General features: G+C 31.5%; 2 protein-coding genes across 2 annotated transcripts; both read right to left on the bottom strand.

Moving 5' to 3' along the window:
• Window positions 1-417: 417 nt before the first annotated feature.
• LOC114387852 (inosine-5'-monophosphate dehydrogenase-like) lies at window positions 418-4,606 on the bottom strand. The gene is made up of 4 exons (XM_028348075.1): window positions 3,417-4,606; window positions 2,393-2,572; window positions 1,636-1,893; window positions 418-857 (listed from the first exon to the last, which is right to left on the bottom strand). Exons 1-4 carry the CDS (start codon window positions 4,413-4,415, stop codon window positions 786-788), a joined length of 1,509 nt encoding a protein of 502 aa, XP_028203876.1. The 5' UTR covers window positions 4,416-4,606; the 3' UTR covers window positions 418-785.
• Window positions 4,607-15,013: 10,407 nt separating this feature from the next.
• On the bottom strand, window positions 15,014-17,365 carry LOC114387440 (extensin-like). Its single transcript, XM_028347627.1, has 3 exons — window positions 16,892-17,365; window positions 15,575-16,534; window positions 15,014-15,258 (listed from the first exon to the last, which is right to left on the bottom strand). The coding sequence occupies exons 1-3, from the start codon at window positions 16,977-16,979 to the stop codon at window positions 15,227-15,229; spliced, it is 1,080 nt and encodes a 359-aa protein (XP_028203428.1). The 5' UTR covers window positions 16,980-17,365; the 3' UTR covers window positions 15,014-15,226.
• Window positions 17,366-21,122: the final 3,757 nt, after the last annotated feature.

Here is a 21,122-nt window from a genome sequence, read left to right as displayed (position 1 = left end):
GACCGTTTGGATTTTTTGGGAGGTGATAAAAGCCTCCAAAGAGTTTATTAGCTCTAGAGGTCGGAACCAATGGCTTATAGTTTGGTTCGCAGTGGAAGTATATATGGCTGGCCCGAAAGTTGCTCACATTCAGAGACTCAAGAAGAGATGTTGATGAGGTAGCAAAAAGAGTGAAGATTTATCTTGCATAAAGATGTAGGAGATTATCATGCATACCTTATGCAAGGCAGGGCTGGAGATTATCAATAAATTTCTAATTTGCATATATAATTTTTAAAGTACTAAAATAAAATTTGTTTAAAAACTAATTTAAAGAAAACATTTTAAAAGACGAACATATTCAAATCTAAAATACTTCTAAAACTTTGTTAAAAGTCTTATATCAAGTACCATAATTTTTTTTTATAAAGTCTTATATCAAGTACCATAATTTTTTTTTATGAAGTCTTATTTTCATAAGATAGGAGGAAATTTTTGCAGTACTATGACAGTAACATTTACTTAACAGGACAGAAAACATGCAAAATATATTTAGGAAAGTCTATGACACATTTGACAAAGTCTAATGGAGATGAAAAAAAACAAAAAAAAACCACGAAATCAGTGTTCTTCCTTCAGAACCTCAGGGAAGAAAATTCCCACGATGTTCTATTGGTATAAACTTCAATTCGCTTGACAGAGTAGCAACAAGTTGCCACTAACCAATAACAGTGTGTTCCCTTCTTTTATGCTGAACTGCAGCAAGGGATTATAGCACCGCTTATGATTTTGGATGGTTTCATACTTCAAAAGTATTTCTTTTCATAAGAAACCAGCCCATGAACTCCACCTTCAACCTGTGCTGCTCCACTCCGGACCTGGGAAGAGCAAACCAAATATTAAGAACATAATCGAGTAACACCACATTCTCGAGATGGAAAGTTTTTTTGAGCAATAATTTGGTTCTCTAAAAATTATGAATGACATAAATCTGATCCTTGAATGACATTGCTTTTTACATCAGAATAAACCAGAAAGCTATTGTTACTAGGGCTGCCATCATTCAATGATCAGTTTTTTGTTTGAGGACCAAATTGGGAGTTTACTCAAATGTCATGTCAAATGCACTTTAAACGAAATACTCCTATCAAGCAAAGTTACATGCATGCAAAACAGTCATGGCTTGTAAACATAGTAAACTCAGGTGATTTAAAATTTTACCAGAACACTCACCCAAATGAAGCAAAAGCAAAACAAGGTACTTTTCATCTTTTGTTTTTAAAATCAAGAAGTATTTAGGATCATACAGGCAAACACAGATTTATTTTTTAGTCCTGAATTGCTTTGGATTAATCATACCCGGCAAAGACAAGCTTAATAAACTGCTGCAGTGATTTCTTTTACTCCTTTTCTTGTTTTTCTGGTTTAAGAATGCAACGGCAAACAAAAGGGTTTTATTTTTACACAACTGCATTATCCTAGCTTTTTCACATGGTGAAAATAAAAAACTACTGAACAAAGCCAAATAGATGGGTGCGACAGGAAATAGGCAGACCCTCAACAAATAGCACCACCCTTTTTGATTGTGCAAATGATAAAAACTTCATTAATAGCCAGAGCAAGACATAAATAACTAGAAGAGTGGCTCAACAGTACCTCCAGTCTTAACTCCCTGGATCTTAGAAGGTCATGAGCAGACTGTAGAGAGGAGGCACCGATATCCTGAAACCCTTGCCTGACTGCTTGCAAGGTGTATGGTATGAAATTCAAGACAGAACCCTTATCTTTAACAGCTCCAACAACCCCCTGAGCAATTTTTAGCTTTGCTGTATCACCCAAGTACCTTGCATCACTCCCTTTAGTCATAGCTTCTAGGGAACCCATTCCTCTATACTTTTTGACACGTTGACCATTCTGGTGCAGAAAAAGGTAGTTAGTATTGCATATTAATATATTATTACCATATTTATTCTTGTTTGAGCATGAGCAGGCAAGAACAATTTAGTGAAACTAAGAAAGGAAAGAAAATAATATCAAAAAGTGAAAGTGAGAGAGAGAGAGAGAAGCATATTTTCATAAATGTAATAATATTAACATATAGTTCCTAGAGGAACAACAAAAATATTATCTAATTAGTCATGAATACAACATGTAAAACAGTCAGTTATTTACTTATTTGTTCAAATGGCCAAAAGCCAATAATAACAAAACAATGCAATCTTTTCATTTCTAACTAATGAGGTTTCCAATTTTCATCACAATAACTCACCTTTAACTACAGACATTACACAATCTTCCATGTTCTCTACTTCTAAAGAGATTTTCTTTGCAACACTATACTACAATATAAACTTTTACACAAATAAATAGGAAATCACAATTTATACAAGATTCCATCAGGCCATAATCATACCTGATATACATAAGCCCCAGGAGCCTCAAGGCTACCAGCCAAGAAGCTTCCCATCATAACAGTTGACGCTCCCAATGACAAAGCCTTAACAATATGACCAGAGTTCGAGATGCCACCATCAGCAATCACAGGAACACCACTTTTATAAGCAATGGATGAGACCTTGTAAACAGCAGTTGCCTGAAAAGCATAACCCCATAGTCAATATTAAGAATTAAAGCATTGAGTACAAGTTGGAATCAATTTTTAAGCAAGAATATGACTGCGGAGAGCTGAAATTCCACAAAACTTGAAATTTAAAGCACAATATTTAAAGCCTACATGCACTTATGGTACTAAAAGAAAAAGAAAAAAAACTCTTTTGCATTCAATATGTAAATTTCATTGTCTAAAGCCAACTGTACCGAAAAGTTCAAATTTTAGGCACTAAGACCCACTGATCTAAAAAGCCTACGTTAAATAAGATTGGGGAATTTTTTTTATTTCTTTTGAATAAATAATAACAAAACACTAACTTACTTTCACATCATTTCCTGTTTTCAAACATCTTTACAAGTAACAGTTAAAATAGCTTCACAAATATTCCAAAAGGGGAAATTTTTTTTTCAAAAAGTAGCACACAGCAAGCATTTCCTTTAACTAAAAAGTCCTTTAGGGAACACCAAGGATCAGGCATGCCACACAAGCCCCATCAAGCGGGTAAGGTGGTAACCATAGACAGCTAGCCTCCTGACAAAGGATCATTGACAAAACTCATAGATTCAGCAAAAACTCATCCCAACACGAAGACAAACACAACAAACCAAGGTTTTAAAAAACCACCATTGATCATGATTTTATCTGTTAAGGTTTTTGGAGTCTCAGGGACCGCAATTGCAGTCACATCATCTCCATTTGTCTGCAATTTCCTAAACCACAACTGTGATCACAAATTAAGACCTAAGAACAAACCACACATCTAAATTCAATACTAAGGGCAACAAAGATCAAAACAGTAATCAATCAATCAACAAATCAAATATACCTGACCACGGCCCACAGCACAAACCTCCTGAGTAGTACAAATGGACCCAGACCCCATTCCAACCCTCAACCCATCAACCCCAGCCTGAATCAGATTCTCAGCCTGGTACATAGTCACAACATTCCCCCCAATCACATCAAGCTCAGGGTACACCCTCTTCACATACTTCACCATCTCCAACTGATAAATTGAGTTCCCTTGAGAACTATCCAACACCACAACATTCAACCCAGCCTTCACCAAATGCTCCAACCTCTCCTTATCGTCCTCCCTCGTCCCCACCGCAGCCCCCACCATAAACTCCCCGTCCGCCCCCACTGTAGCCGGCGCCACCAGCTTTGGGTATCCCCTAACCCTCTCCACCTCCTCCCTCACCACCAAATCAACCACCTCACCATCCCTCTCCAAAGCCACAGCACCACTTTTCTCACTCTCCATAATTTCATTAATTTTATTTAGGTCGGCGTTCCATGGCGCCGGCTTGGGAGGTGGCGCCATGTAGTCCCCAACTCTCAAGCCCTTGTCGGTTTGATTCGTCCAGTCGCTCCTCGCGACATAGCCGAGGAGTTTCCCGGCGGAGGTGCCAGTGTCGGTGACGAGTAGGAAGGGGGAGGCCCCGAAGGCGTCGTCGTGCTCGACCACGGCGTAGGGAGCGGCGAAGGCGGGGTCGGAGAGGATGGGGACGCGGCGGGACTTCGCTCTGCGGAGGATGGCCGCCTGGACGGCGGCGGGGACGTTGGAGTGGACGACGGCGATGCCGCCGAGCGAGGCCATGGCGGCGGCCATGGCGGACTCCGACACGGTGTCCATAGGAGAGGCCACAAACGGCACGGCGAGGGGGAGACGGCGCGTGAGGCGCGTGGAGAGGTCCACGGCGTCGGCGGCGAAGTCGATGTAGTGGGGGAGGAAGATGACGTCATCGTAGGTGTAGGAGAAGCCCTGCGTGAAGAGCTTCTCGGCGGTGAAACCGTCCTCGATCGGCGGCGTAGTGAAGTCCATTGCGGTGGCCGGAGAAGGGAAAGAGGGTTCAGCTAGGGTTTCGCGGTTTCAGAGTATTTAAAAAAAATAAAAAGAAAAAGACAATATTGGTAATTAATACTACTATTTATGGTTTTTTGGTTTACTTGAAATTTACTGTTCTAGAAAAAAAAAAATGGGAAACGCAGCAGTGCTGAATTAGTCAGAGGGATAAGTTCGTGAAGACCATGCTGGATTTTATAGCCAATGAAGTCGAACGAGATAAGTTTAAAATATTCTTTTTAATTTATTAAACTACATAGAACATTCTCATCCAATGCGTCAATTTGTTTAAATTAAAAAAAAACTAATTTTAAAATAAATGATCTTTATATATGTATTTTTTAAGAAGTATATAAGTTTTATTTTTAAAATAAACAGAAAATTATTTTTTTAAGTAAAAGTAGTTTAGATATAACAAAAAAATAAAAAGTTGTTTATTTTATTAAAATGATTGTTTATTTCAATAAATAAGTTTAAATAAATTTGGTTTACTTAATTATTTATTTTTACATTTGTGTCATCTTTTCATTTTAATCTATTCAGAAGAAAAAAAATCTTTTCATTTTAACCGTATGTCTAAATATTCGGGCTTTGGTTGCTTTTTATATCACCAAAAAGTTAACAAGACTAAAATATAGAATACAGAGACTAAAATGAGTGATTTTTGGTATAAAGAGTAAAAATAAAATTGACGTCGATTCAGAGAGCAACTATGAATTATTTTCTCATATTTTAATAAAATATTGTAATTAAACATGAAGAAAATAAATTTTTATTTAGCATTTTGTTAAATACATGCAGAAAAAATAATATGTAAATATTTATACATATATATTTAATTTTTATTTCATCTCTTTTTTTATAACTATTTTTTATCACATTGCTTAATGCTTATTATATTTAACTTTCTTTTTCTTTCACTTCAAATTACTCTAAAATAGAGTGGTTCTTAATTATTGGATAAAATAGGTTTCAATATGTAGGAAACAGAAATTAACATCGAATTTGAGATATTTAGATGGTAAGAAAACATTTTTTTAGCCTTAATTATTTTCCATAATCCGTTGCTAATAGATAGTGTGTAAAAATTTTAGTTGATATTTAACTTTTATAAATTGCAAAGATATGTGAAAAAGAAAAAAAAAAGAAAATTAATATATTTATTATTAATTTGAAATAAATTAAATTTACAAGATATTTTCATTTAAATGAAAGATAGGGGTTTTTTATTTTTCACTTTACGTATTATTTATTTTAAAAGAATTGAATCTACTTCTTTCAAGAAATTGAATACACGAACTCGTGCAAAACACTCCCATCTCACACATGCAATTTTTTTTTTAATAAATAAAAATAAGATGTTAGTTTCACATGCTACTATATTCATAGCTTCAAAACTCGATATTGGGAAAATCACAAGTAAAATTATGTGTATCTTCTACGAGATTAGCGATTGAGAAAGAAATAAGTGGATTGGGAATAAAAAAAATGAGATTTTCACCTCATTCGTGTCAACTGTACGAAATTAACTTTTGTAAGATTTAGCATTTTTTTTAAAGTAAGTTGATTTTAAAACAATCAAATATTTTTTAGAGCATGTTTATTTCAGTTAATTTTAAATAAATAAATGCCTTTTACACATATCTCAAGAAGCTATAATTAATAAATTGTTGTTTTCGTAAAATAGTTTAATAAATTAATATGAGCAAACACTTAATCCTAAATTCAGAACATCATTTTGACAACAATATTCGCTTTTTGTTTCTTGAAAGAATTTTAAAAAATATTTTATTTTTTTCACAATTTAGATGTCCCCATGCAAGCCAGCTTTCTACCACTTTAATTTTACCACAGAAATTGACAAACAATATAAAATGTTTCTTCTTGAAATGAAATAAATTTATGGTGTTAAGCTTTTTTTTTTTTTGGTGTTAAACTTTATTAGAAACTGACTTCTACTCATCTTTTTTCGAATGAATTGTTTTTTATAAAAAGCATTTTTGTTTACTAACAATATCAATTTTTAAAAATTAACAAAATTGAACTCTAACGAGAACGGTTCGGGATGCAATTTAATAATTTCCAAACGTCCATTAGGCATCATGATCCTCACTTATCAATACTTTTTCTTTTTTATGTAAGTTTATACATTTAAATATAAAGTGTTGTCTATATAATATTATAAGAATTATTCGAAAAATATAATATATTCAGAGGAGCAAATAAACGAATTAAGATAAGATCGCCACTGGAATTCCACCTCATCCAAAGGTGAAGTGATTCGACGTTTATACTTTTTAAATTTAAGCACAATTAAATTAATGTTAAACAATGCTTGAAAAAAAAAGGTTGTCAATATTGGGGGTTTTATAAGTCTAATAACATAGAGTTTGTCTTTGGAGTTATCAACCAAAGATACTTTTGCTTTCATGCCAAGAATAAAAATACAAAGATACTTTAGCCATTTTACCAAAAATGGGATATGGTTTTATATGTTTATTTATTAATTGTACTTTTAATTTTTATATTGTGGTTTATATAATTTTTTATTTTTTTAATTTTATATGTTATATTTCATTTTATATTTTAATTATTATAATTAAGTCTCTTACTTTGAATTTCATTTAATAATTAATAAAAATGTAATATAACTGATTATATAAATTTAAAATATATATAAAACATTTCAATAAGAATAATAACAAAAAAGGACTTCGATCATAGCAGTAAATTTAAATATTTTATGTATCTTTATTTTATCAATTTATATAAATCATTGTTACGTTATATTTTCATTAATTATTTGATGAGGTTTCATGTAAAAGATTTGATTTGAACAATTGAAAATTTGATAATTAAAATTAAATATACTAAAAACATACATAAACTATAATGTAAATACTGAAAATGAAATGAAGAGAAAGAAATTATCCATTATTAAAAAAATTATGCACCAAAAAAAATTATAATATATATAATAATAAAAAATGGTAATAATGGGGACCACGGCATGAGTTACTGTAATAGTTTTTTTGTCGTATCAACATCCGCAACGGGCCACCACATAAATCAAAAGAGTAAATAACTATGCATTCCTTGGGAGAGGGATAAATTTTCGTTTTTAAGTTTTTAAACTTAAATTTAAAAACAAAATTTATCTAAATAAAAAGGGATTCGATTAATTTATAAATGAATTTTAAAATTATTAATTCATTCTTAGAAATTGAGAAATTTTTTTTTAAGTTCTAGTCTTTAGCTTTAACTTTTGCTATGGTTATTTTCATATTTTCCTTTACCCTTTCTTCATCTTCTAATTGGAGTAGAGATAAATTAGACTGCTCGATAGCCGTCTATGATTTAGCTTTTATCAGTTTAGGTCAGTTGGCTAAGTTTTTTTGGGGAAAAAAATAGAATAGTTTAACTTTTTTGTAAGAGCCTATTTAGTTGGGGAAAAAAAGACAGACTTTAGGCTACTAAAAAAAGTCTTTTACGCCAGTCTATGCAAGTAGATATAAATATTAAATTTTTATTACTATTACTCTCATATTAGTTTTTTAATGTATTAAAATCATGTATTTATTTACCTTTTAAATATTAAGTATATTTACATACATAAAAAAGTCAAACTTATGAGTTTATTGAAAGATAAACTTATATCATATTTAAAAACCTTATCGCTAAATAAAATTTTGAATAGGTTATTGTGAGGGTCATATTAGACCAATAAAAAAAATTGTTACCATATAAACAAGCTACTCAACTGTTATAAAGTTTAACATACCTTTTTTATATGTATAAAATAAGACTTTAAGAGAGTTAATAAGTCAAGTTAGATTCTCAAAAAAGACAAGTTAGGCTTAAAAAACTTTATGCCACCTAATAGGTTAGTCTTGTGTCTTTATTTTTTTTTATTGGACAATTTTTTTTTAAGTAAAATCTTGTTTGACTCAATATATTTCTCTTCTATCTTTCACTCCGTCTTCACCAACTCTTATTTAATCTTTTCACTAGATGTAAAAAAATTGGTTGAGTCGATCTAACCAAAATAATTCGATAAAATATAGAGTTTGAATTTTAATTTTTATTTAACATATATTAAGTTTGAATCTTTTAGTGGGCTTAGCCCACAAAAGCCCATATAACTTGGATTTTTATTAAGCTTAGTTATAATTTTAGAAGTTTAAATTGAATTTGGGTATTTTGGCTCAATTCATTATAGCCCACGACATACATGTATATAAGTCTGAGTAATTTTAGCTTGATCTAATCATAATTTGAAATAGGCTTAGCCTATAAAGGTTAGAACAAATTGAGCTTTGGTCAAACTTAAGAATTCACGTAACTTTGTGGGAGCTTAGTAAACTTGACTCATAGATTCGTAAGAGTCTGCTTCGAGTTGATTGAGTATGCTCCGAGTTAAATTTTGAGTTAAATTTTTTAATCTAACAAACTTAAACTCCTGAATCTATTGAGTCTACTTCGAGTAGATTGAGTATGCTCCGAATTTACTGAGTCTATAAAAAACGAGTTGATTAACGAGTTAACTCTAAACATGCATGTGAGCTCGTAAACTCGAACTCGTCCAAATTTACAAGTTAACTCACGAGTTTGATAATCATGATTACAACCCACATTGAAGTCGTAATGGGCTCAAGTCAAACCCACTTGATGAAATATTGGCATTAAGCTTTAAATTTTGAACATTAATTAAATTTGGGCCTTTTTAGTACAGTATGGGCATAAGCACAAAATGCTTATACAAATTTGGCTTTCGGTAAGCTTGGATCTCATTTTAAAAGCTTAAATTGAATGAGTTTTTTTTTTAATCTCAAGTTGCATCAAGCCCACAATCTCAACTCTATCCAAATCTACCACAAAAATATAGAATTTGAATTTTAAATTTAAAGCATAAATTAAATCTCTAAGTCTTTTTTATTTTAATCTGATTTGGCCCTAATTCATTAAAGGTCCATACAAAATGGGCTATCACTAAATTTAGGTCTTATTTTAAAAGTCCCAATTAAATTTTGACTTTTCATCCTAATTTGTTATAGTTCACGACTTTCATTGAGCTCAATCTTTTCAATAATACAATAGTAAGTAAATGAATGAATGAATATGGTCTAAAATACATACAAATGGTGAAAGACTTTTTGAAGCTTTGAAATGGGTGTGATTTAAGTATATGAGATAAGTGCAACACTTAAATTCCTGTTTGAATTCTCTGCAACAGTTATTTCTCTACAGCTCCCTGCTGCAATAGTTACATCCGTAGATCATACATCCCACGGCTTATAATGACAAAACAAGGAGTAGTATTGTTTGATTTGCTTGCTAGTCTGGTGTGTATGGGTGGTGGAAAAGAAAGTTTGTAATTAAGTTTATTAAATTTAATAACTATATTATATTATATAATAAAACATCAAATTATTTATATATGTATATAAATACTACATTAATAACATTAATTAAACACTAACTCCATACTTGTGCTTAATTCTATTTGACTTATATAAACAAATGTTTTTTATTTTCAATTTGATTACTTTAGAATATGTTTTTTTATTCATTAAAATATGGATTATGAAAATAATAATTAAAATAAATATTTTTTAGTATTCAGAAAAAATATAATATTATATATATATATATATATAAATTTATCTCTTGCTTTATAATCTTAATTATTATTTTAAATAAAATTTCATAAATTATGCTATTAATTTAATCATACATTAAAATAGTTATGTTAATTATTATATTCATAAAACATATTTTAATGTAATCTAACTCAAAATAAAATAACATTTATGTATAAGTAAAATAGAATTAAACATAAGTACTAAGTTAGTATTTAATTAATATAAATATATAAAAAATTGATATTTTGTATATACTTTTTTTTTATAATTTCTCTTAAACTTTATTTTCAGAGGTATCACTTTTGCATTGTGGCATTTACAAGTCAAACTTTTTATTTTGAGTTTGACATGTTAACTTTGTAAAAGTCCAACTTATCAAATCTCTTCTTTGGCATAAGATGTTCTTCAGCAAAGACTTTTTTTTTTTTTTTTGAAAAGGCTTTACTTCTCTTATAGCATAATACCAAAGCCTTGAACCATTCTACTTGTATTTTAAGACACTTTACAAATCAAAATTAGTCAGACACTGATATATAAATGCTTAGATATGATGCTTTAGTTTTATCCGATGTCTTATTTTGCACACTTAGTAAATATATTAGTTTTTCATAAAAAAATCATCTAATAGCAATGCTTTGTTATCCATCAAATTTTTGGAGTGTTAGTTGTCTTGGCTCTCACATAAACAGTTCCAATTTCATGCTTTAGATGATTCCTTTTAATCTTCATTTCATCCTATAAAGTTCCAAAGTCCATAGTAAGAGTTAAAAGTTAATTATTGATCATATGCAGAGTTACAAAAGGAGAAAAATGGACTCTAAAAGAGTTATTTGGATTAAAATATATATATATATATATATATATATATATATATATATATATATATATATATATATATATATTTTACTCAAAGTTGACATAAAACCCCTCGTGACTCCTTTAAAATAATTGTTTGAATTAAAACTGTTTTCTATAAAATACTCTACTAAGGGATGGGCAATTCAAAATGAACAATTAAGAGACCTAATGTCGATAACAGACATGTTTGAAGTCATAAATGTATTAGAGAATGGTTCCAATATGACTAGAAAGACTAGGGAGAATGAAAAATATCTACCAAAGACGCGTTGATGCTCAACTCAATAAAAATCTCATTAGAGTAATGGAAAATATGAATTTCGTATCATGCACATTAATGGTATTTATAGGAATTATAGATAGGTTAGATTTTTCATTTGAGTTATCTTAGAATATACAATATTTTATATGAGTGTATCATATGTGATCCTATTCTCAATTAAAGTATATGTACCTTACATTTATATGTCAAGGGATTGACTAAAGTCAATTCCTAGCTTAATGTACTTTAGTTGTCTTGGGCTATTGGGTTTTAAATATAAATTGTGTCAAGTGGCCTGTACACAACAAAAAGGTTAAATTAATTTAAAGGTTCTTAAATTATTTGATAATTTTTAATTAAGTTTTTAAATTTTTCTTTTTCAATTGGGTTCCAAAACCTCTATTTGTTTTTTAATTAGGTTCTTGTAGTTAATTACTATTAACTTTGTTAATGGAAGAGACCTACTAAAAAAAATAAATACAAATTTAGGGATCTAACTGAAATATTTTTATGGACCTAAATAAAAAATTGCAAATAATTCAAAGACCTATTATGTAATTCTCAAATTCAACCCAACGTTTCTCAGGATTCTTCCCAAGTATCTAAAAATTACTTCTAAATCTGGTATTGTCAACTATGTAGGTTTGCAGTATTTTTAGCTCTCTAGGTCAATACCCCTTCAGGGCAATATTCTCACTATTACAGGTTCTAAACTCAGAATTCTCACCTTCAACAAGTTTTTCAACTAGTATTCCAAACTCCTGATTGCACTTCCAGTTTCCCCTTATAGATTTTGTTTAGATAAGCCTAATGCTCTCTCTCTCTCTGAATGCATTCTTCAATTAAGTGGTATTTTTTGTATGATTTTAATTTACTATTAAATTATTTAGTAGGTCCCTGAGCCATTAGAAATTTTATAATTCCTATATAATTTTTTTTTTCAATTGACTCCTTAAACTTCTATTTGTTTTTTAATTATGTTTCTACCGTTAACCATGTTGATCATAGAGACTAATTAAAAATCAAATAAAAATTTAGGGACCTAATTGAAAAAGAAAGATTTAAGAATTTAATTAAAAATTATTAAATATTTCATGAACTTGTAAATTAATTTAACCTCACAAAAATAAATAAGTATAACCCATATAATATCTTTTTTTAAGGGACACATATAATCTCTTAAGGAAGAGATGTATATATAATTTTTAAAATAAAACAGAAAAAATTTAAACTTATTTTGAAAAATAAAATTTAATTTCTCTTATTTAAGAAGTAACATATATTATTAAACTATCTAAAAAACACATTTAAGACAAATTAAATATATTCTGAATTTGTCCAACTATGCTGAATCCTAACAGTATTCTATTTGACTAAAAAATTAAATAGATTTTCTTCTATGATTTGGGGGAAAAAAGGTCAAGGTAATGATGAATACCAAATGACAATAGACCTCAAACGCTCAAAAGGATGTCAGAACTGTATAGTTAAAACTATATTTCCTTTTTCTTCATGAATAACAAATATTTCCTTTTTCTTTATAATATCTTTATGTTGCAATACATGACCGATACGTGATTTAGAATTTAAATCTTGATTGATTATTAAGTAGGAAGATAATATCATGATAAAAAAAATCAATTTTAAATTTGTGAATACAACCTTTTAATAAGAATATGATTGAAGAAATGGTTTGGCACGGTTCGTTGCTCTCTCATTTAAAACTAATATAACTTTATCGCTTTATATTAATTGAAAGGAATCCTTATACATTTCGGGAAATTTTTAGATAATTTTTTATAATTATAAATTGATTATTATCAAATAATTATGATAAGTATTTAAAATTTTGAATAATTAAATTAATTATCATCAATATGATTTGAAATTCTGAAAAATTAAGTTTATGATAACTAATTATTATTATAAAGTAATTATGATAGGTATTTTAAATTTTGAATAATTATATTAATTATTATCAATATGATTTAAAATTTTGAACAATTAAATTTATGATAACTAATAATTATAAATTAATCATTATCAAAGTAATTATGATAAATATTTGAAAATTTTGAATAATTAGACTAATTATCATCAATCTAATTCAAAATTCTAAATATATTTTAATTAATGTAATTAAATTACTTTAAATTAAGATAATTCTATAATTTTAGATTAACTAAAATAAGAAATACGTAATCGAATTATCTTTTTTCACTATTTTTACTATGGATCTTATATGATTACTAAGATATTTTTTTTCAAATACGGTCACTACATTTCTCACATATATTTTGTTACATCTTTTTTATTTATCTTTGTTACATATTTTGTTATATATTTGTATTTATTTATTTTTTATTTATTGTGTACTCTATATTGAAAAATCAATTCTGGTTTGGTTTTAATATAAATATAGATGAATGTATTTATCTTCTATTGCCAATTTGTTATGAATTTTTCCTCAATACTTCTTGAAAAAATTATACCAAAGATGGATATGGTTTCTGATATTATGTCTGGGAAGATCAAATATAAGAATTTCAAGTCATTTGATTGTGGTTGAAACTAAAAATTGGTAAGAAACATATATCAATCTTCTTGCATATGTAATGGTACTCAGTTGATAACTATCTAGTTAGGAGCTTATGTGCTTGAAGCTAAGGTCATTTCTAGAAATAATGCTGGCAAAAAAATATTTATCTCAAGGCTATCATTAACTCCTTCACATAATAGGATTCCCTTTGAATTTCAAAGAAGAAAATTTTCAATAATTTTATCTTTTGTAATGATAATTAAGAAAAAGTTAAGAACAATCTTTTATTATTATCTATTTTTCTAAGATCAATCTTCCCTTATGATCAATTATAAGTTACAATTTGATGAAGAACAAAATATTTTAATTGCTTCAAATGTGGTGTATAATTTTTTTTAAACTAGAATTATGTTAGTTAATGCATGTAATCATTATCCTAGATTTTATATTTCATATTCTTAAATAATATGTGATAAATATAAATTGACTGATTTTGTCAATAGATTTTAACACATACTACAGTGGATGCAACTGAAGTTACACCCAAAGCCAACTTTATTTGTTCCTAATGAATTAAGGCCAGAAGCTTCCATCACCAAACCCATTAAAAAGGTACACTGGAGAAAGACTTTTAAGATTGATCAACCTTAACATTATTCATTATGAAATTTTTATGTGTTCTTTATTTGATTTAGTACTATATATTTTCATGAACTTTGAATGTTATTAACATTTGTTGTTAACCAACTTAAGTTATCATTTTGTTAAGTATTTTTTTATTGTTAAATGTGTTTATGAAGAAGTTTTTTTCACTAAAATATATTGAATTAAATGTAACTTGAAATGACAATTTTAATTTTTTAAAACAAAATAACAGGTCCCTGTCAACGTACTAGTATTATTATACCAATTGTAACGAGCGAATATTTTACGATAGTTATAAGATGAATAAGTAACAAAAAAGCTTAATCCTTTTTATCTAATATTAAAAGAATTATACAACAATTTAATTGTATTTGTATGTTTATTGGAAAACTTTAATACTGCAGAGTGCAGATGAAAAAAATTCACAGAAAATTCTTACATTCTGTACTGGATTAGTTATTTTTATGCCGTATGTATGGATAAGACGGTCTCTCTATCATTAATTGCAAGTCTTTTAAATATACAAATTAGGCATATCAGGTAGAAAATGAGGTCAATCAATATTTGTATAAGGTGGTTTTTTTGAGTTAATAAAGGAGTTAGTTTGATTAATTAAACGATGACAATAAACTACAAGTCAATGGTGATATACATTTGTTACTTACAAAATACAAAATCTTTGTGTGTAATTCACTGTGGCATACATACGTAACTTATTTGCACAAGAAAAAAAAGGGGGAGATTATGAAAGAAAGAGTGTCTTCACTCTTCAAACATTGGTGGGATCCAAAAGTTGCTTTGTTCTTCTAAAGGTAAAAACAATAAACAAAAAAAAAACCAATGATCAGTTGTAGATGAAGTAGCACCCATCAAAGCCTGTTGAGAAGCAAAAGAAAAATAGCATTAGTGATGGCAATACACGTAATGTGACCAAGAAAATTAAACCTTAGTTGATTATGAAGTTCTTTGAATTAGTGCATGTTTGAATTTTGAGTATTTAGATATAACACAACAACATCACTCTCAACTCTTGAGAAACATATGACATAACATCTCTAAATGCAAATGTTATCATAAAAAACTAATTTCAATTAAAAAGGACAGTGTTTTTTTTCAGAGCCTTAGAAACATATTAAGCCTTTGATTGATCAAAATTATGAATCTAAACCCATTTTATGACAGTGGTACTCACTAGGATCAACTGCAACCAGCATGGCTGTGCCTCCAAATTCACAATTGCCACCAGCCCCTTTAGTCCTTTGCCAATAGCTATTGAAAGCGTATGATGCATGTGCATACACAGTGTTGGGCTCATAGCATGGCCCATTGGGCTGAATTGAGGTGCAATCCGCTCCTGACCAACAAGCATAGTTCATGGCCTCTTGGATGATTGGGTCTGGGACTGAGGGCTTAGCCACACACCACAAGGTGGTCCTAGGGGCATAGTTGGGTGGTGGTGGCACACTTGGTGGAGGGTACACCACAGGTGGCTGAAACACGCTTGGGCTTGGCACAGTGCCTTCAGTGGGGGATGGTGGGCCTGGGGTGATGCCACCTGTGGGGGAAGGGATTATGAGTGGTGGGGTGGGCTCAAAGTAGGGTGGGCCCATTGAGGAGTCAGGTGGGCTTGGAATAATGATGGGAGGATTGAGTATGGGCTCCGGCGATCCTGGTGTGATCCTGGGTGGGCCCATGGAGGAGTCAGGTGGGCTTGGAATAATGATGGGAGGGTTGAGCACGGGTTCGGGCGAGCCCGGCGTGATGCTGGGTGGGCCTGGAACAGTTTCTGGGGTTGGTGTGGGAAAGGACACTGGTGGGCTTGGAGGGCCTGGAAAGACTGGTGAGGTGTCATAGTATGGAGGTGATGGTGTGGTTGGTTGAAAGCCTGTAGGTGTGGGAATGGTGGTGGAAGGAGTACCTGGTGGTGGAAACACACAAAATGGAGGGCTGTTTTCTGGCAATGGGATTGGAGCAAGTGATTCATAAGGGGGCAAAGAAAATGGGGAGCTGAGACTATAGGGTTGTACATTTGATGATAATATGGTTGGGTTCTCATCAAAATGCTTAACCGTTTTCAACTTCTTTGGGTTCTTGTTGGTTGTATTTCTTCTATGTTTAGGGCCTCTCAATAGTCTCATTGATTTATCTGCATCTGGAAAGGAGAAAGCAAATATGCTTTTTGAGCCATGAACTTATTGCCATTGATGTCAATGATATTATAAAGCACTTGTTAATACATTCTAGTCCTTAATTATGCTTGATTATGAGTTATGACTCATGACATTGTAAATGGATTCCAACAAGCAAATGCCTATATATATACAATTTCTTCCACAAGTGACCCATTTGTGCATGATCATGGCTAATTATAACTAGCTATAAATTCAAAATTTGGGAATAATTGGGATGATATAGATAGTAACACCTTGTTTAACTTAGCAAAATTGAAAAGAAAGAAAGAAAAGCATATGGGATGAAACATATATTTACTTAGGTAAAGAAGGCTTACCACAATGAGTGAGAGAAATAGCAGCCAAAGTGAGGTAGAGGAGAAGTATCCCGACATTCTTTTTCACTCTACTTGTTTCCATGACCATGACCCTCTTGCAGTTATGGTAACTGCAATGCCACAAGATATAAAGAAAAAGAGGCTTCTGATTATAGCCCCGCTGTTGCACTCCAATGCCAGTGCATTGAAAGACTCAAAGGTAGAACAACGTGAGGTTTTTATATAAATGCAGTACTTGGAATTATTGCCCAGAGTAAAGGAAGAGTAGACAAGGGGGGTTCTGTTTGGGATAAAGATTGATTCTTTGGGTGGACACAACTTTGATGCACAGTCATCTTTGGTTGAAGATGTGAGCATGAAGGAATGCCAAAAGTGCAGAAAAAAGTGTCCACAAATGTGAGTATTTTATCAGAATTGGTTCACCGGCTCAAGAATGTCCTTTTTCTGGGAGTTTTTATAAGTTCATTTCATGGTGGTATATATGCTTGCTTCGCCCTTGGAAAAAGATGAAAGTTTGGTTTTATAAACCCCTTTTTCTTTTGCTTGCTTTCTACTCAAAGCTCTCATGGAAATGCTAACACTTCCCATGTTGTGGCGTGAGGAAGAGGTTGGTTAGTCCATAACCATAACCATAAGCAAGAAGGCGTTGGGTACAAGTTAATTAATTGTTAGTTAGACATAAGTCTCAATTGGTCTTCATGCATAAAAGTTTTGTCAAACAGAAAAGAAAAAGAGTACAATAATGAAAAAAAATTGTTTTAGATGAATGGACAAGTGATTTTTAGGAATTTTTTTTTATCAAACTACACATCCTCTCTCCTATTAAATCCTAATATACACATGTTTCAGTTTTAATTCCTCAATTGCACCACTTTGTTGGGACAATTGAAGTCAGGATTTGCCAAACCGACTTCTCAAGGTTTTTTTTTTAAGAAAATTTTTAGTTAAAATTTTAATTATTTTTTTGAAAAAATTTATTGACTTTTTTTTATATTATTTTTGCATTAATAAAAAAATTAAAACTTTTAATATTATTATTTTATTAAATATAGTTTTTTTGTTTGTCATTTAATTTTTTTAAATGATAATATTTCTTGTTTAACAATTTATTTATAGAAGAAAATTATATCATAAATAAAATAAATAATAATATTTATCTAAGGGAAAGATGAAGATGAAGATATGTTGAGACAATTATTTCTGTTATGACTTTGTTGACAGATTTCACAATTTTTTTCTAGTTTTTCATCCATTTTCTTCTTCGTCCATCTCAGTAGAGATGTGAGTTGAAACCATACACCCTTTGCACTTCTCTTTGTCCTTGGATTAGGACCCCACTGATCTCTTTCATTGCCACATTAATTTGTGTGACATTAAACCAAAGGAGTTGTCGTAAACATGCATACAATGTTCTGTAAAGTGAATAGCGGCAACACATAGTTTATGAGATCAACATTGACAAATTTATAGACAACATGACATGATAACACGATAAGTGTTTAGCCTAATATTCACCACAATCACAATTTGGGATTGTAACATGACCCAGGTGGTCTAGGTGTTTGAAGTGAGGCTTGGGTATAAATATGTGGTTGTATCTGTCGAATTTGTTAACAATGTACATATTTGATTCTTGCTGATCGTTATTCATTGCCTCTTCAGAATACTACGAGCCCGAGTTGACCTGGTTTTGTCCGCTTCTAATGGCAAAGAGTTTTGCGGTCTTGAAATACGTCTCCTTAACCAACGATGACACTAACAAATGTCTTGTGCTTTTGAACATGGAATTGATCCACTTAGACAAATTTGTAGTCATATGTTCCAACGTTTCCCCTCATCGAAGCATTGTACCTAATATGTAATTGATCAAGCCATTTAGCTGCACTTGGCTTATTCGCATGGATATTCCCAAGAAGTCGTCATTGCATCTTTCTTGTGTATGTGTACCCTGTAATTATTCAATCAATTTAATACGTTATGAAATTTGATTCAAAGTAAAGTTTAACAAATAAATAAAATATTATAGATTCTCATCAGCTTGCATGAGTGATTTCTTCAAATGTTTGCAGTTTGAGTTACCGCGAAGGAAATTTTGTGCAATGTGGCACAATCATAAGAAATGGAATGTGTCATGAACCCATACGTTACTTACTTGGGTTGTTGTAGGCACTTATAATGGAGGGGTGTCTATCTTAAATGAGAGAAATGTTACTTTACATGTCTTCTCAAATTCTTTAGACAAAACACCACGCTGAAGTTGTCTCCTCTTCTACAATGACATAGGCAATCGGGAATATATGGTTAACACCGTCTTATGCTGTAGCTATATCTATCAATAATGTGCCAGTGTACTTCCCGTAAAGCCATGTACCATCTACTTGTATTATGGATTTGCACATTGCAAACCCATTAATGCATGGACCAAATGACCAAAACACACGTTTAAGCATTTTTCCCATGTACGATATCTTCCTCCTCAAACACGAATTTTGTTTGAGCAAGGACCAAAGTCCCGGGAACATAAGATTGCAAAGCTCCCAAAAGTTTTGGCAGCTTGACATATGATTCTTCCCTGTTTACATGAATCATCTCCAACGCTCTTTGCTTTGCTAACCATGTCTTTTTGTAGGATGAAATATAATTCATGAACATTTTGATCTCTGCCATCAACTTTTTGATGGAGACTGATGGGTTGGATGATCTGTGATATGATGTGTTTGTTGAGTTATCGATGATCTTGTCTGAGTATTGACACGAGACAAGTGCGATGACTTCTGATTGATAATCCATTTCTTATGTCTCTTTGAATTGCATGCGCCTAAGCTCCATGTACAACCATTTTCATGTGATTTACACACGAAGTTTAGCCTTCTCTAGTAAGAATATATTATTTTGTAGTCAAAATGATTTTTGATGTTATATTCTTTGACTGCTCGAATACATTGTGCTTTTACATTGAAGGTCATGCCAACCTCGAGTGCACCGATTGGTGGTTGTACACGGTCTTGTTGTTGAACAAAATGGTGTCGATCAATGTATTGTGGTAGACGGTCAAGGTTCAACTCCACTGGATACCTAGGTTGGTGATATTGCAATAGAGGTGACGTTGGTACGGCAACACCTTCGTCATCGCTTTGGTCATTGTTGTGATGAAACAACTCTTAATCCTCATGCTCACTAAAATAATCCATGTTTTCTTTGTGAAATCGTATAATGGGATCTTTGTTAGTGATGGGATGTTCATTTCGATTTGATGTTTGTGCTTGTGGTTGTTGTGATGAGGGTGACATAAAATATTATGATGAATGATGATTTTGTTGGTTAAAGGAGGTTTGTTTGACATCAGAAAAAGAGTCATTTTGGAACAATAGTTGTGTGTATGAAGTATAAATGTCAAAGACGTCTTCTGTTTCAAGGTTATTGTATGAAGACATTGGATCATTGAGGTCCAAGTTATTGTACGATAATTGTTGTGGAGACGGTAGTTGTAGTTGTGGACACAACAATTGTGGAGGCGGTAATTGTGGTTGTGGGGACGATGATTGTGGTTGAGGAATAAGCTCAGTAAAAACATACAATTCGACATAATTCAATTTTGGATTTTGGACAATTGTTTCCAGCACACCTTTGAAATCATCTTTGCCAAGTAATTGTGCTAAAATAAAACGTGTCTGACGATGAAATAAAATAGGGACCGATATAACAACTGAACAACTATTTTAGTTGCCCGAGTAGGGAGACGGTTGTTAATTTTCTGAATCAATAGTGTTAACGTAATAGACCGACTCACGTATAGAAATATTGGATTCGCACATGAGTACACCAATCCCTAAATCGGGTCGTCTGTAATCTGACCATAGTGGTAAATGACAATCGATATTTCTTTAGGTGGAGCCATGGGTGGTGTTTGTGGGATGTGAGTGGGAAGACTGTGAAAGTTAGGAACAAAGGTTTGTTTCGTGAGAATGTTGTTGTGTGTGATGTGTTGTGAAATTGTGGGATTATATATAAGGTGAGAAAGTTTGGTACAAGAGTTAGGTGGGAAGGTTAGGTGGCAAAGTTAGGTCAGAGGGTTAGGTGGGAAGGTTAGGTAGGAGGGTTAAGTGCAAAGTTAGGTAGGAGAGTTAGGTGAGAGGCATATGTAGGATAGTCAGTGCATGTGAGTGAACAGTGTGCAACTGCGCACATTAAAGACGACAGTCTGTCTGTTGTATGATGACTGTTGATCGCA

The sequence above is a fragment of the Glycine soja genome, chromosome 15 (assembly GCF_004193775.1).
Source record: "Glycine soja cultivar W05 chromosome 15, ASM419377v2, whole genome shotgun sequence".
In the NCBI taxonomy this organism is placed as follows: Eukaryota; Viridiplantae; Streptophyta; class Magnoliopsida; order Fabales; family Fabaceae; genus Glycine; species Glycine soja.
The sequence above is the reverse complement of the archived record's forward strand: the minus strand, read 5'-3'. Positions and strand labels throughout refer to the sequence as shown.